This window comes from Electrophorus electricus, chromosome 10 (genome assembly GCF_013358815.1).
Source record: "Electrophorus electricus isolate fEleEle1 chromosome 10, fEleEle1.pri, whole genome shotgun sequence".
NCBI lineage: Eukaryota > Metazoa > Chordata > Actinopteri > Gymnotiformes > Gymnotidae > Electrophorus > Electrophorus electricus.
The window spans coordinates 20,702,474-20,717,971 of record NC_049544.1 but is presented as its reverse complement, the minus strand read 5'-3'; the positions used below and the strand labels follow the sequence as shown (position 1 = coordinate 20,717,971).

The following is a 15,498-nucleotide window of genomic DNA, read 5'->3' as shown; positions in this document are numbered from 1 at the left end:
ACATTCTGCACAAGTGGTGTTTCATCCCCGTCTCCTCATTCAAAAACACAACTCACCACATGATCTTTCTTCTCTCCCATCCAGTGAACATATTGAGATATAGATACAAGTTCAGATATGGATACAGTGAGGACATGTGACCACGTGGAACTCCAACTCTGTGGCGAAACTCCGTATTATTCTACTTCTACTTTGCAAGAATAAGTCTAACAAAGTCTAACATTAGAGTAAGTCTAACAAACACTTCTTCATAATGCAAATGATGATCATTTCTTTTTCAAATGTTTACTTGAAAACTTTTAATTAAAATGTCAAGCGCACAATTAGTGGCTTCCAACAAAGATTTACTCCAAACTAGACAAACTACATCAGAAGTGTCAGAATTGACAATTCTCGTATTTGCATATTTAAGAGTATTTGCATATTTAAGAGTCCCAAAAATATTTGATCATTTATACATTACTAAATTCTGCATTTTAAGTTCTGTATAAATGAAATAATATGAAATATAAATGTATAATATACATTAAATGTAATTATCATAATCAATTGTTTTAACTAACCATAATCAACTCACTAGTTCTTAACTGGCTCTTACACTGACTTAAGGAACTACAAAATAAACCCTTTTGATGTCATCACCCAGGAACCCCATACTGCAGATTAACAACTTAATAAATTTCCACACACACTGAAGGCATGATGAGAACATTTACTCAGAGCCTCAGATAAGCTGGAGCAAATGTTAACGGCACAGTCAATAACTACATCAAGTGTGCGTGACCTGGAAGTGACAGGCCTTATAGCCTGTCTCAGATGAAGGCCTGTAATTAAGCCTGCGTCGTTCACATACATTCCCAACTGAAGAAATGCGCTGCTTTTACACTCGAGTGCTATGATTTCGAAACTCTGAGATTTTAAAAGATGCTTTACTAAATGTGTCTTTCCGTCACACGTGCAGCAGCTGCGGCGTAGACCCCCTTGAGCTTGGTCAAAAAGATGGCTAATTGATTTCCTAAATAATTTTATTTGCCTGTTTTTTTATTTAGTACATTACATTTACATTTATGGCATTTAGCAGACTTACAAAAGTGCTTTGTCATTTACTCATAGAATACATCCTAGCCAGTACAGTAGGTTAGAGTCCAATATACCAATGAACTAGAATACTATAGAAATACAGGGATCAGTGCTGACGCCTAGAAGTACAAAATACATAAGCTCTATCATAGACAATGATAAGTGCAATAAACAATAAGTACTAGAGTTTGTTAGTCAACATTAGTGTAATAAACAATACCCTACAATAAGTACTAGTTTCAGTTTGTCAACATAGGAGCAGGGTCAGTGGTCATTTAAATAATCACGAATAGAATATTTAGTACAAGTTATTTTATTTATTTAAGCCTATTTGTTCCAACCTTCACATCTGTCTTGATAAGGTCTGCCAGTAAGACAGCATATGATATGATTGTCTGCTTTTGGCTATGGTGCAGGCATCTGTGTATGCTGTTCCGAGGTTCACTGACTTTATCTGCACATCTAGGCAATCATTAATTACACTTTCCCCCTTTGCCACTGGAATATTCACACATTCCATTAAACATACATATCCTATGCATTCTTACTGATTGGTTGCCACTGATTTCCATATGGTGGTGATATATGGAAAGATGAATAACCAGAAGAGTGCACGTGTGTGGTAAGACTACACCTCCTTGTTATCAACAAAGTTACAAAGTCAAAATCCTCTGTATACAGTTAGGCCAATGCTGCCCTATTCCACAGTGGTCTTAAGAAAGAACCCTTCAGCGCCGTTTAAACGCTTGTCATTGCAGTTTTAATGCATTTTATCTCCTTGGAATGCCTTAACACAATGTTTACTCAACACTAGTAAAACGCGTTAGTTAATCATCAACTTCTGGTAACATTGCTGCCACGCTACCACATTTTTTTTTTAATGAAACAAATCAGGGAGATCTTATGAGTTTTACAGTTATCAAAGACGTAAAAAGGCTTTAAAAAACAACAAAGACGTCCATGTAGATCACCGCACGTTTAGATTTGCGCCCTTCTTCTCGACTGAGAATGGGAGTGGCCGCACACCTGTCCGACCGGTTGGCGACACGCGACTCCTGGAGACGGTTCCCCACCTTCTCGTTCGTCGTTAAGCCACAGAAGCGCAAAAGGAAAATGGCAGAAGCACCAAATCCTGCTGTCACCTCTTTCCCGTCACCTACTATATCTCTACCGCTCGGGTTGGCTGTATTAAGAACATACTCAGGCGCTCTGATCTGCATGGAAATTGTAAGTGAAAAATTCTCCCATGCTTACAGATCAATATGTAACATGAAATGTCGTGGAGGGTTTTGAGTTATAGCTTTGGTCTTGACGCTTTCCTTTCTAGCATATAAATGCTGCCTTGTCACTTGCAATTAATAACATACAAGATTTATGAGCGTCAGAGGAAATGGCAGCGGTTATTAGGCCTGTTCAAACGCAACCTGTTCCAGGTTAGGCTCCATCGCAAATAGCCCAGTGTCGGACAGACAAGGTTAAAAAGTCCAGTTTCCTCGAGAACCTCTTGATGGATTGAGACTAACGGGAAGCTTTTGTGTGCGTCCTGTTCTGAGCCGCTAGGTTTTCGGAGGGCTGGTATGGATTTTAGTGGCGTCGTCGCACGTCCCCGTGCCGCTCCTGCAGGGCTGGGTGATGTTTGTGTCGGTAACCATGTTCGTCTGCTCCTCCGCCTACCTCGTCCTGTTCTTGCTGGGCCTTTCGGACAGAATCAACACTGACTGGAATTTTATGGTGAGCACTTTTTATCAACCAATTAAAACGGAATATGCATCCCTAACGTAAGGACACACACACACACACACACACACACACACACACACACACACACACACACACACACTAAACCAGAATATGTAGTAAAAGCATATTGATTTCACTCCTTGAGTCTGACAGGCACTAGAAGTCGAACTGCCCTTAATCGAAGTGGCCTTAGAATTCGCTTTAAATGCAGTCGAATATTATAACAACTATGTCATTGACCACAAAAATAACAATAATACGTTTAATTTATAAAGTAGGCCAAATTAAATTGAATGCTTGAGGTAATAAGATTAAAAGAATAGGCAAAAAAAAAAAAAAAAAAAAAGTAGATATGAACAGACAGTGACACAGGTCGCCCATTTATGGTGGTTTCAGTGCTGGGAAAAACTGGCTCTCTGGCTCTTATTCTACCAGCATTATGTTGGGTGGGTGCTTGACATTCATCTAAAGTGGGACGACAGTGGCAGTGTTTACACGGCATGCCAGTCCTCCTGGTCCTGGCCTCGTCCACAACTCTGCTGTCGAGTAGTGTCTGATTATGAGCACGCATTCATCATGTGCGTGACTCGCCAAGACATGTAAGATAGCGCCTTGAGTGGATTACTCAGATTACTGTACAGCCCCATTGTGGTCTTGCATTTATATTAATAGCAGAAGGTGTGCTCTGGCGTTTTCTTGCACTTATATATACAAACAAACAAATAAATATTTCTGTGTTTGCTTATTTCAGGATGTGATGTACCACTTTACTGCCTTGGTCTTCTATTTCGCCGCCTTTGTCTTGGAGGCTGCAGTTACGTCTGCGTATGTGAAACAAGCAAACGATACCTGCGTGCACAGGCCGTCCACCAATATCATCACATTTCTGGACTCTCAGCAATACAGAATTAACATTGTAGCTACGGTGAGTTTACAGTCTAACCCAGAACATCTCTAATTATGATTATGGGAGCAGTGATGCACTGATCTCTATCAGATCACTAGTGTAGCTATATGACTTTTAGCACTAGTGCTTCACATTAGAACAGGGGTGTCTAAGTCAAGTCCTGGAGTTCTGCCAACCTGCAGAGTTTAGTTGCATCCCCAGTCTAGCACACCTGGCTCTAACATTAAGATGCTACTGAAGGACTTGATGAACTGGATTGGGTGCGTTAGATGAGGGCTGTAACTACACTCTGCAGGGTGGTAGGTATCCAGGACCGGACCTGTGCATCTCTGCTTTAGAATGTTTTGAACATTTTCCTTCACAGTATTTTTGATCATTTTTCCCTCATTCAGTTTCTGATCAACATAGCTGCATATAAACAGTGCTTTTATTGCCATCTCTACAAGCATAAAGCAATAGTGTATTGGGATCTGATAAGATGTCACTTTCATGTTTAAGTGTGAGAATGTGTATTTGTCCCAGCAACACGCTGCATCACCTTATGAATGATCCAGTCTATCTGCCTCGAATTGTCAGGGCAGGCATCTTTACACTCTTACTAATACTTGTAATTAAGTATCTTGTTAGTATAACTAATTTTCTGAATACTTTTGATTACTCTTTATAATCAAGGGTCGGGGCATCCTTTACTGCTTGTGCTGTGACATGTTTACTACAATATCTGATTCTAATGGTTATAACTTAGCATTATGGTGCATCACTCTAAACTGAGGTAGGCTCTTGGAAGGGGAGGGTGGCAGTTCCCTGGAATAGCCTACTGCTGTTTTTTTCTGCAATCAGATGGTTTAAGGTGCAAAAGAGCAATTTGCACAAATTTTCCATTTACGACAAATGCAGTTGGCAAGCCAATATTTACTACATGTGCAATACGTACAATATTTACAATATTTATTTCAAATGCACTTTGCAAGATGGTTATAAATTTCAATTACTGTTATAAACATATTATATAAATGGCATTTAGCTCCCATACAGAGGGCCACAACAGTTTAAGCAACCCGAATTAAAATCTGTGCTTAAGTATCAACCTATAAAACGGAGTGCTTTATATTAGCTTTATTACTAATACTTTATTATTTTATATAACCTTTATTTGTAGTTTTATGATTACAAATATAAAAAAGACCTGGTAAGCTCTTGCACACCCTCCAACTCAGTACAGGGTGCATGTTTAGAATGGTAAAAGAAGAAAAACAATCATTTAAGAGGGAGAAAATGTATTACTTTATAAATCTGTTTCAAGCCAGGTTTTTGCTTTGATCATCAAATCATCATGAAATCATTCCTGAAAAATCATCAGATATGTCAAATCAGTATAAATGAACACCTCAAGTAGCAAAAGAATGTATTTAAATTCACTTAAACAATGATAAATCTGATAAAATGATCATGTCTAGGGCCTTAAGGTAAAACCCATAATATAATTCTGGAGTTCATTTCTGAGACTCGTGTGTTTTGTGTATGGACAAGGTCATTGTATTTGTGATGGCAACATAATTGCACCTAAAAATATACCACTTTGTTCAGCATGTACACATAGCTGGAACTACTGTCACATGGAAATTCCTTTTGAAAAAAAAACCAACTAAATTTATATATATATATATATATATATATATATATATATATATATATATATATATATATATATAAAAGGAGTTGTATATTCCAAATATTGTTGCCTTTGACACAACACAAACCTGTAATTGTGCAGTTGCTTGGCCTGTTTGACTCTATGTGTCTTTTCTCCACAGATATGTGCCTTTATAGTTACTATTTGCTATGCCTGCAGCATGTTCATGGGCTTCAGGAGGTGGAGGAAGTGATAAAAGAGAGAGAGCGAGAGAGGGAGACAGAGAGCAAACTCCTCCAGCATCACTTTGAATATCAGCATTACCGTAATGCACATTACAGAGCAGGGTTGCCGGATAACTGGTTCACTCCTTCTTAGTATTCAGTTATTGGAGTTGAAAATGGACCCATGAAGCAGTTTAGTTTAAGCATTAACCTTACTGATGTATACAGAAAACTACGTACTGCATGCTTTTGTACAATTAAATATATTTACATTTGTTAAATGTATTATCCTGAGTTGCAAGAGAATTTATTTTAATTCACTGAAATAACTGCAAAACTTGTTTTGTGTTATGCTGGTGTCTTCAGAGACTCTTCAGTTACCAGTTTGAAATACACAATTATAGCTGTCTCATAACATAAAAAAATAATCTGTGCAATTATTTTGGTTTTACTTTTTTAAATTAAATCTAACCATGTCAATGTGTTTATGTATTTCGTGCTCACAGGCTATAATCTACCCTTATTTTGTATTGCCTAAATAAACACATTTTTCATTAATGCCTTCCAAATAGTTCCTTTTCCCTTTCAATCTTCAAGTAAAGGCAAAAAACAAGGTCATTAATCACATTTTCTCCGAATTCTGGGGGACGTTTATGACAGGTTTCAAAACACTCGGTCAGCACGGGTGGCTTCTAATTGCCTGTGTATTTTCATAGCTGCACTGCAAAATTTTAATGGACTACAGGAAGCTGCAGAAGTGTATGTGGCAGTGCTATGGTGGTAAAGAGTTTAAAGTGTTTCTCATACCGTAAGCATCAGACTGGTGACTGGAGCCTTTTCAAGAGTCAAAGTGTGATATAAATTGAATTAATATAGTGTTTATTTACATATCTTGCACAGCCGATGAAAGATCTTTGTCCTATTTCTCTGGAAACCTATTGTACTTCACTGCAATTTTGACTACCTCTGACAAAAGAGAGAGAGAGAGAGAGAGAGAGAGAGAGACAGACACTGTCTTAAAACAGGTTTGCAGGAACCAGGTCTAGACCTCAAATAAGTACTACCAGAGTTGATGGAGACAAGAACAAACCTGGGAGGCAGAAACCTTGGGAGAACCAGACTCGAATGGCACCCTGTCCTGCACTGGGCAACACTGGACTGTATGGCTCATACAAAAGAACACTAATGAATGGAAATACTAATGGAACGGTCCAGATCTGGCAGGACCAGGTGACAAAAAGTTTGTATTTAGATGGCTTCATTGCCCACAACACCTATTTCACAATAGATTTTCTCTATAGAAGTTCAGTAGAGACTGTAAGACACTGGCAAAGCAGACAGGCAGGGGGCAAGTGTGGATTACAGCCTGTTGAGAGACCTACTTGTCTGCCAAATACTGTAAAGGTAAATGTTAATGTAAATGTTGAGTGGTTAAGCTACAACTGAAGATCTTGCATCAAACCTATCAGGTATTAAATACTCTCATTCCTGAAGTCATATAGACTTGCGTTATATTAACCAGATGCAGTAGTGAATTTTTATATTAATCACATGCCCTGGGGGTTTGTGCCGTGTCTTTTACTATATTCTGTATATAAAGACAGTCAAGTTGATTGATGTAAACTAAACCACTCAGAAAGTGTGTCATATTTGGATTCTACCAGTGTTATTATTTATATGAGTCAAAAATGGTATAAGTTCCTACAGCTGAGTTGAGCACTCATTTATTATGAGTGGAGCAAGTCGTTTGTGTAATACAGTTGTAGAGCATATCCACCAGAGGGCTCCAGTCTTCAGGCTAAACAAGCATTGTTCTATGGGGACTTGAAATGTTTGCCATCTTATACTGTTAACTGTACTGACTTCATTGTTACTTGTTTTCGACTAATGTTGTCAGTAACTGAAGTTTAAAAGCATATGCTTTTAATATTTTATTTAATATTTTAACACATTTTATTAAAAAATACAGAGTTAAATTTGCTCAGTGTAATGGGAATACATCTCAAAATAAAAAAGAGATTAAGACAAGGCTTCATTATATTGGAATGATATTGCAATATAATGATCTTACTCCATGAGGAGGTGTTTCAAGAATACTTTCTAAATTGGTTCACCCCTGCAACACATTATATCTAGAATCCATTCTAGCCAACTAACCTATTGACAAATCAGAGAGTCACCATCAGAGAATCAGATAGAAGAAAATGTCCTTATATGAGAATGTTGTCTCAAAGGAGTGACCAAACTCTAAAGAACATTCTCCCTGTCTAACATAACATTCATGTTAACGATGTTAGAAGATGGAATAGCAAACATTCCTGTTCAGAGAGAACAAAAAACAACTTTGCTTTACTGAGGCTGACTAGCCAGGTGTCGGCTTAATGCCGATCTACTCCAGTGGGACGAGAACGCCTTCCTCTCTGGCACATCCAACGTTCCACTGAGGACACGAAGCTGGTCTGGCCCTCCAAATACAAAAACGTCAGACGCAAAAACACGACCCATCACCACCTAGCATGGTCGCCTCAGCTAAAAGCAGTTCAGATGTCACATCATGCTGCGGTCACGTTTCTTTTGTATGATTCCAAGATCATTGGTTTTGGCCCAGAGATCTCCATTCCAGCAGGGAGCCTTCAGCAAAACAAATACTGGCCAACGTTTTGGATGTCTTTGCAAATCATGGGGAAAGGCCAAGATCATCAGAGGCTTGGCTGATTTATGTGGAGTGTGGCATTACAGCCTTTTCAGAATAGTGCCAATAAATCTAACGGCCACCTGTTCCCTTTTGTGTTCGCCGTGCCATTGCACTGAGTAAAGAGGAGTGACCACTGTAAATCATGACCTTCAGGGCCGCACTTCCACGGTGTGCAGGAATGCTTCTAAACTTACTTAGAGAGACACACATTCCAGCTTTGTCTGTACCGATGTGACTGACTGGAATGGCTTGTCAACACCCCCACAGTTCATTCTGTTGTGTGGCATGGTGGCCCACGGCCCAGCACCATGACGAGGTCCAGGATCTGCTCCCATGGAGGATCATAGTAAGGCAGTACTGACCTGGGATCAGTCTTCCAGCTCTCCCCACCAATTATCATCACTATGTAAATTTTTGAATGCAAATGTCTAATCTGAAACAGATGTTCAGTAGTCCTGATTATAATCACAAGCCACTGTTTTGGGGAGATGTGAAAACAAAGACTGGGATCATAGCACAAAATGGCATCAGTCTGTGGTGATCAAAGTTATGTTACTATATAACATTCCTATAATTAAAGAAACAAACAAGCATATTTAATATGATCTATATGATCTACACTCCTGTGAGTGTAGCACAGAGTGCATGTAATCTACATCAATACTGACATGACTATTAAAGTATTCCTGGCGTACAGTGCAGAAAAAAAAAAGTGCGATTTGATACCAACAAAGCTCCCATTGTATTCTTCAGGAAGCATCAGATGTCTAGCATCAGGCTTCCAAAAGAGTCTATGCTGATAGCATACAGGTGTTACAAATATCAAACCTGATATAAAACTGCATGGAAGACTAATGGCTGGTAATCTTTCATCAGACATAATCAATGTCTGCCAACAATGAGGGATGGGACAGGACAGGACGGGACAGATCCTTGATAGTTCAAAAGCCTTTTTTATCCAGGCAGTGTAACTGTGAGCTATGTAAGCAGGAATAAAGTAGGGTAAAAGTGTTCGAACCTCAGTCGCTCCTTTGTGACGCAGACAGCACACAATCGGGAGGTGCTATGGCTCGCGGTTGTCCAGGTACGACAGGGTATGGACGTGTGGCCCCCGGGGCCCAGTACGCTTGAAGATAAACTTGGTATGAAATCTGGAATGCCCCCAAGGACCATCTCTAGCCATCTCAAACAACAAAAGGAGGAATGTCAGCTCGGGAAACAGAGGCCTGCTGTTCCACCTGAACAAATGTCTTGTGGCCAATACAGCAGTCTAGGCTCTGAGAACAGAGAGACAAGGGTGTATCGTTTCTCTCTTTGCATAACTGTTAGGATAAGCCACTGGGGTTGCAAACTGTCGCCAATAGGCCAAAATAGGTAAAAGATGTTTGCACTTAATGTCTCCCCTGTACTATAGTTGGTGAAATGGTAAATTGTACAAGACTTCATTTTTTATCTGATGCTACCAGAAAACAAAGATTACAACAACATTATCCCATGCGAGACATTAGGCTCAACATATAACAAAGTAATTTAGGAAAACACCCCTGTGCAATTATAATAGAAACCAGATATGAGAGAAATACTAGATTCAGACTTGGTACCGATGTGATGGAAAATTCCTACCAGAAAACAAAGATTACAACAACATTATCCCATGCGAGACATTAAGCTCAACATATAACAAAGTCATTTAGGAAAACACCCCTGTGCAATTATAATAGAAACCAGATATGAGAGAAATACTAGATTCAGACTTGGTACCGATGTGATGGAAAATTCCCATCTGAAAGCAGGTTGCGGAGGGATTAACCTCCCCGCGGTCCTCTGCTGTTTTCAAATAAAAGTGGCACTACAAATAAAAATGAATTATGCTCATAAATTCAGCTGGTTTTGTTTTAATATAAATGTCAAGCGAGCTATGTAGAGAGTGACACACACCATGTGATGTCAAAGCAAACCACACATACAGGAGAACATTCCAGGTTCCATAAATGTCAGTCCCATACTGAGAACCCAGCAGCAGGATTCAGCCACTGGAAATAAAGGAACACTATTTTTAGCAAGATGGTGATGGTCTACTATGTTTAGAACCAAAACCACGTATGCAATTAAGGCCCATTGCTATGTGCATGGACATTAGCCTGTGTTCTGAGTCACTTTCATGCAGTGTAATCTGGTGCTTTCATTATGTTTTGTGGAGCTTTAAAACTCCTTAAAAATGGCTGATTTATATGAAATGGCACTAAATATTTATGTATACATGGTCACCAAACCATGTGAAAGGAGATGAAGGGTTAGATTGCGTGATGTGAGAATTCCCTGCTGATCTTAGGTCAGTATGGTTGTTTTCCTATAATGGCTGCCTGTTGAGAATTAGGGAAGGATAGGTTGGACCTAGATCAGAACAAAAATGGTAACTCTAAAACAAGATGATAAATAGGACCTTCTAACTCAAATGCATTGCCAGTTCTCCACTGGAATGACCTAGCACTGAGAGTTCCACTACAGAATCAAATTTAGCCGAAAATATGGTCTACAAAACAGTGATGTATCATAGTCCACAAAAAAGAAAAAATCCATTCACTGGGTTCAGCTTTAACCTAACATCCTGACTTGAAAATTAGTAGAACCCAATATACAATGTCATGAGAGTCAACTAATGCAGCCTAAAGTATTCTAAAACTTCGGCTGAGATCAGAAGTAAAGAAAAGTTGTTTCCACTAGAGAAACACAGTCATGAAGGCCCCTAAAATGATCCTATTACAGGAAGGTCAGTAATCTAAAGCAGTCTGTCCTCAATGCAATCTGCCAATGAAATAAAGCACTTCTGAGCTCCTGAGCTCCTGCTCAAAGAGTCTCAAAATCAACAGTTAATAACTGAAAACAATTAACCTGACATGCAGTCTGAAACTATTTCACCTGCATGCAGAGAATAAAGCAAGTTTATTAAGAGTCTTGTCAGTTACATGAAAAAAATCCTGCTTAAAAGATCAAGAACTTATTTTTTTCTGTACTGAGGACTGGTAAAAAAACCTTCCCACTGTGAAAAATTCTTATGTAATCAGCAGGTCAGGCTGGAAAAAAGGGACAGTTTGATTCAGATGACTGGGAATCATATTAGCACAAAATATGGACCAGAAGCTCAAAATGCTCCTGAAGATATGCATGCAGTCAGTGTTACCGTGGTTTAGTTTACAACAGAGTCATCCGATGGGAGCTCAGATATCTTAGAATGCCACACCAGTAATCATATACTCATCACATACAGCAGGTAAAAGGAGCTGCAGCATTAAATGTAAAGACTGACTGTCTTCCAGTAGTTTGATTGAACTGGCTAGGCTGATTCATTTGCAGAATGTCCTGTTGGTGTCTTCTTAATTTGGACACATAGTTTATCCATGGCCCTCGAGGGATATCAGTGACTAGCTGGTGTGTAATCTTTAATGGGAAGTGAATGGGTTTTTTTGTCATCTGTTCAACGACCATGAACACAATAGAGGTAATAAAAGTGTACTGGCTCAGACCTGCATATGCAGAAGCGCTAGAGGATACTGAAATATATACTTTTAAACAAACCCCTTTATCATGTTTGGTAGTGATCTTTGTTCTTCAGTCATTTTTGAATGTCTGTCTGCAAAAATTAGTGTGTTCCTGGGTCACTGTAACCTGTGCATATTTTATTCTACAAAGATGTATTTAACAGCAGTCTCCATGAATCTTATTGTCATGATTTCCACTGTGATGCCTGGATCTGGAACATTTTTCAACAAAAATCTAATTTATCGCATGCACCCGCGAAAAATGCACCACCATGCACAAATACCACCGCATTGTTGCTGCCTATCTGTGCAAAATACCTATAAATCAGGACACTTACTCAGGAGTGAAGGCAAGTTTATAGACTTATTCACATGTGCCAGACAAATGACTATTCAAATGCACAAAAGGTCATAGTGAGGTACTGACCCAACAGTACATTCCAGCGGGCTTGGGAGTTTGATAAAGCACAGCAGACTTTCTGTGTGAACAGAATCCAAGACAGACAGATATAGCTGCTCCTCTCGCTCTGATTGGAGAGGTGGCCCTTCTACTCCAGAACTATTTCACAAGCTGCATAAATGTGCGTAGGTAGACACCCTTTGCCATCGGCGTTATATTCTGTAACCTTGGCTAGACACAGATCTTTACCTTTTCCCATTGCCTGTGTGCTGATGCAGACATTTCAGTGTACCTGCAAATGAGACTGTCACTTAACAAGTCTGTGGTAGAACTATGACACAGGAAACGAGAAGTGAATCCATGTTTACGACAGTAAGGTCAGAGGTAGGGGCAGGAGGTAAAGATTAAGATAGTCCATGTCACTGTGGGACAACAAAAATTAGTTCTGCCTGGAACTAAGACAAATTACAATAAATTAAGTACTGATTTAACCCTATAACTAAGGACACAATTTGTAAGGACCTCAGTCTACTGGTATTATGACCTGGCATGTTATTTTGGTGTTATGTATTTGGTGGCTAACTTTAGTAAAACAATTCAATTTGAGTTTAAATATATGTACTATGGTTTTTGTATTTTTGTAAGTACATTATCACACATTATCTAAATGTTTATTGTTCTTCCTTGGTACAAATGAGTTCACAGAAGGAAGTCATTAACAGGCTTGCATCTCAGATGATGGATGCAAATTTCTCAAGTTTTTCTTAAGAGTTCTACTTTTGTCCATTTCTATAGGACAGTAGGTCATACAGTGTCAGAAACCGCATATACCTCAGCATGTGTTGAGGTTAGTTAGCAACCCACCTGGTCTAAGGCAAGAGCATGATCACCTTGGCATTCAATCTCAGCTGTTGTGTTCACTGGTCCAGCCTGCTGTTGTACTGTGGGGGGTGTCTGACCTTCAGGGCTACCTGTTATTTGCTGCAAGTACTGAAGAGCGGAAAGGGTTTGTTTGTTTATTTCTCCACACAGTGGCATCATTATGTTAAAAAATGGAACAAGAATAAGTTAATCATCAACACATAAATGTAATTTGTATTTGTCCAACATGGGTGATTGCCTACCTTTGCATAGTTCAGACCTTTAACAGAATATGCTCCATGGAAGCAGGTTATAATTGTCAATGAAAGTTGGTGAAATAAACAAAAAAATCATGATGGTAAAGAAAGCATCCCTCAGTAAAAAAGATCAAATGTTATAGAAATGATATTTCCCCCAGTGTTTTCTGTTTCTTGCCTAAAATGTGCAGGATATATATAGCAAGTGCTAAACACAAGATCAGTAGAGGCTGGGATCTATCATATCAGGCAGGGCCTCAAATGCAGGCTGTGCAAAGATGCCCCTGAGACAATCCAGCACATAACAGCATGATGCAAGATGCCAGCAGGCAGAGCCTACATGGAGTGCCATAACCAAATGGTTGGCATAGTGTAGAGAAACATCTGTGCCGAGTACAGGCTGGAAGTTCCAAGGTCTAAGTGGGATATGCCTTCAAAGGTGGTGGGAAATTACCATGCTAAGATCCTGTAGGACTTCCAGATATAGACAGACAAGATGGTAATGGCTAACCTACCATACATAGTAGTGATGGACAAACAGCAGAGGGCTGTACTGGTAGACGTGGCAGTACTGAGTAACAGCAACATCAGGTAATGGAACTCGAGAAGCTTGAGAGATATCAAAGGCTGAAGGAAGAGATAGAAAAGATATGGAGGGTGAAGCTAACTGTGGTTCCATTGGTAATCAGAGCACTAGGGTCCCAGGAATAACATCCGAGACCTCAGTCCAGAAGAGTGCCGTCCTAGGAACAGCTAAGATACTCTATATATATTCCAATTCAAATTCCTTAAAACCTTTGGCTCTGTGTAATGGCTTATGAAAATTTCCCAACTTTAGCTAGGTACTTTAACACCATGGTTTCTTCAGGAGATGTACTAACATAAGGCACGTGGTAAACACTCTTCACCGTGGACTCCTCTGATCTACAGCCTGCCTGTTGCTGACAGGGTAGGGGCTGACCGCTCCCCCTGGTCAGCAAACATGCAAATGCTACGTCGCACATTCTTCAGCTTCCAGCGCGGAACTGTTTGACTAGCTGTGAATCACATCTTGGCCAGAGTTCTTCACCGACACACAGGTCATTTTAAGGATTAAAGCTAGCCATTACCCCTACCAAATCTCCTGGTGTCAATAGCAGGTCCAGACTGCTCAAACACATGCACATACCAAATTAATGCCTGGGAAGTTTCATTAACAACTGCTCGGACCAGAAGCAAACAGGAAGTCTCATGCATAACATTTTAATCTGAATGAGGTGTGACCAAATGCATAAATTAGCAGTGCAGAAGGTGGAGTAACCAGAACCACTGCAGGGAGAGAGGGGGGGAATAAACTGGGACAGAACCAATGCAGGGAGACAGAGGGGTGTAAACTGGGACAGATCCACTGCAGGGGGAGACAGGAGAATAAACCACTACAGGAACACTGCAAGACTATGTGTGAGCATGTGTGCTGCATTCTCTAAAAGGCTTAGCTTCTTTTAAGATGACAATGATGATGATTAGTAGAATTGTTGTTGTTGTCATATAAAATATCTAATTAAATCAAGCCCCTGACTATAAACCACTAAATGCAGCTATTTTAACATGAACAAGATAGCATTTCCACATTGCAGAAATGCTTCATAGACCAGCATGTTCCAGAATGTCCCAGTATGTCCTCCGTCTTTTAGGAGATACTTGGATGCCAAATGACAGCACTGTGAATATTTTAAAAATGAAAATAAATAATAATAAAAAAAAAAGATAAATCAACGTACTGGCCATTTTATATGCTTAGCACTTTTAAAGCTAATGAATACTTTTAAAGCTAAATGGACAGCTCCAGGAAGCCTAAGTAGACTTTTTTTTAATGTTAGGATTGTTGATTTCACCTACTGTAAAGGGAATAAAGGTTTTGAAAAAAACTTACACTAGGTGGGGCGGTCACTTCACTCTCGGCCCCACAGGTGATTACGACATTCATAAGCAAGAGCTGCAAATGCCAAAGAGAACTTCAATTATATTTGCACTGATAAATTGAAGGCCATTATGTGATTATATTCATATTTATGTAAAGGGTGTTTTATGGTGTATCATCAGGAGTTAAAGATACAAAGTTACTATTGTCATATCACGCAAAAAATAAAAAATAAAATCAATATTTATATAGGCCATGGCTA

At 39.3% G+C, this 15,498-nt stretch overlaps 1 protein-coding gene and 1 long non-coding RNA gene across 3 annotated transcripts; one reads left to right on the top strand and one right to left on the bottom strand.

Annotated features, from left to right (window-relative positions):
* Positions 1 to 1,406: 1,406 nt before the first annotated feature.
* mal2 (mal, T cell differentiation protein 2) lies at positions 1,407 to 6,138 on the top strand. The gene is made up of 4 exons (XM_027025576.2): positions 1,407 to 2,307; positions 2,641 to 2,811; positions 3,572 to 3,745; positions 5,542 to 6,138. Exons 1-4 carry the CDS (start codon positions 2,089 to 2,091, stop codon positions 5,611 to 5,613), a joined length of 636 nt encoding a protein of 211 aa, XP_026881377.2. The 5' UTR covers positions 1,407 to 2,088; the 3' UTR covers positions 5,614 to 6,138.
* LOC113587074 lies at positions 2,697 to 15,304 on the bottom strand. Of its 2 annotated transcripts, none has more exons than XR_003411694.2 (3): positions 15,249 to 15,304; positions 13,083 to 13,208; positions 2,697 to 2,775 (listed from the first exon to the last, which is right to left on the bottom strand). It is a non-coding gene; the product is annotated as an uncharacterized LOC113587074 (long non-coding RNA). The 2 variants fall into 2 exon arrangements; XR_003411695.1 differs by lacking the exon at positions 15,249 to 15,304 and adding an exon at positions 13,852 to 13,865.
* Positions 15,305 to 15,498: the final 194 nt, after the last annotated feature.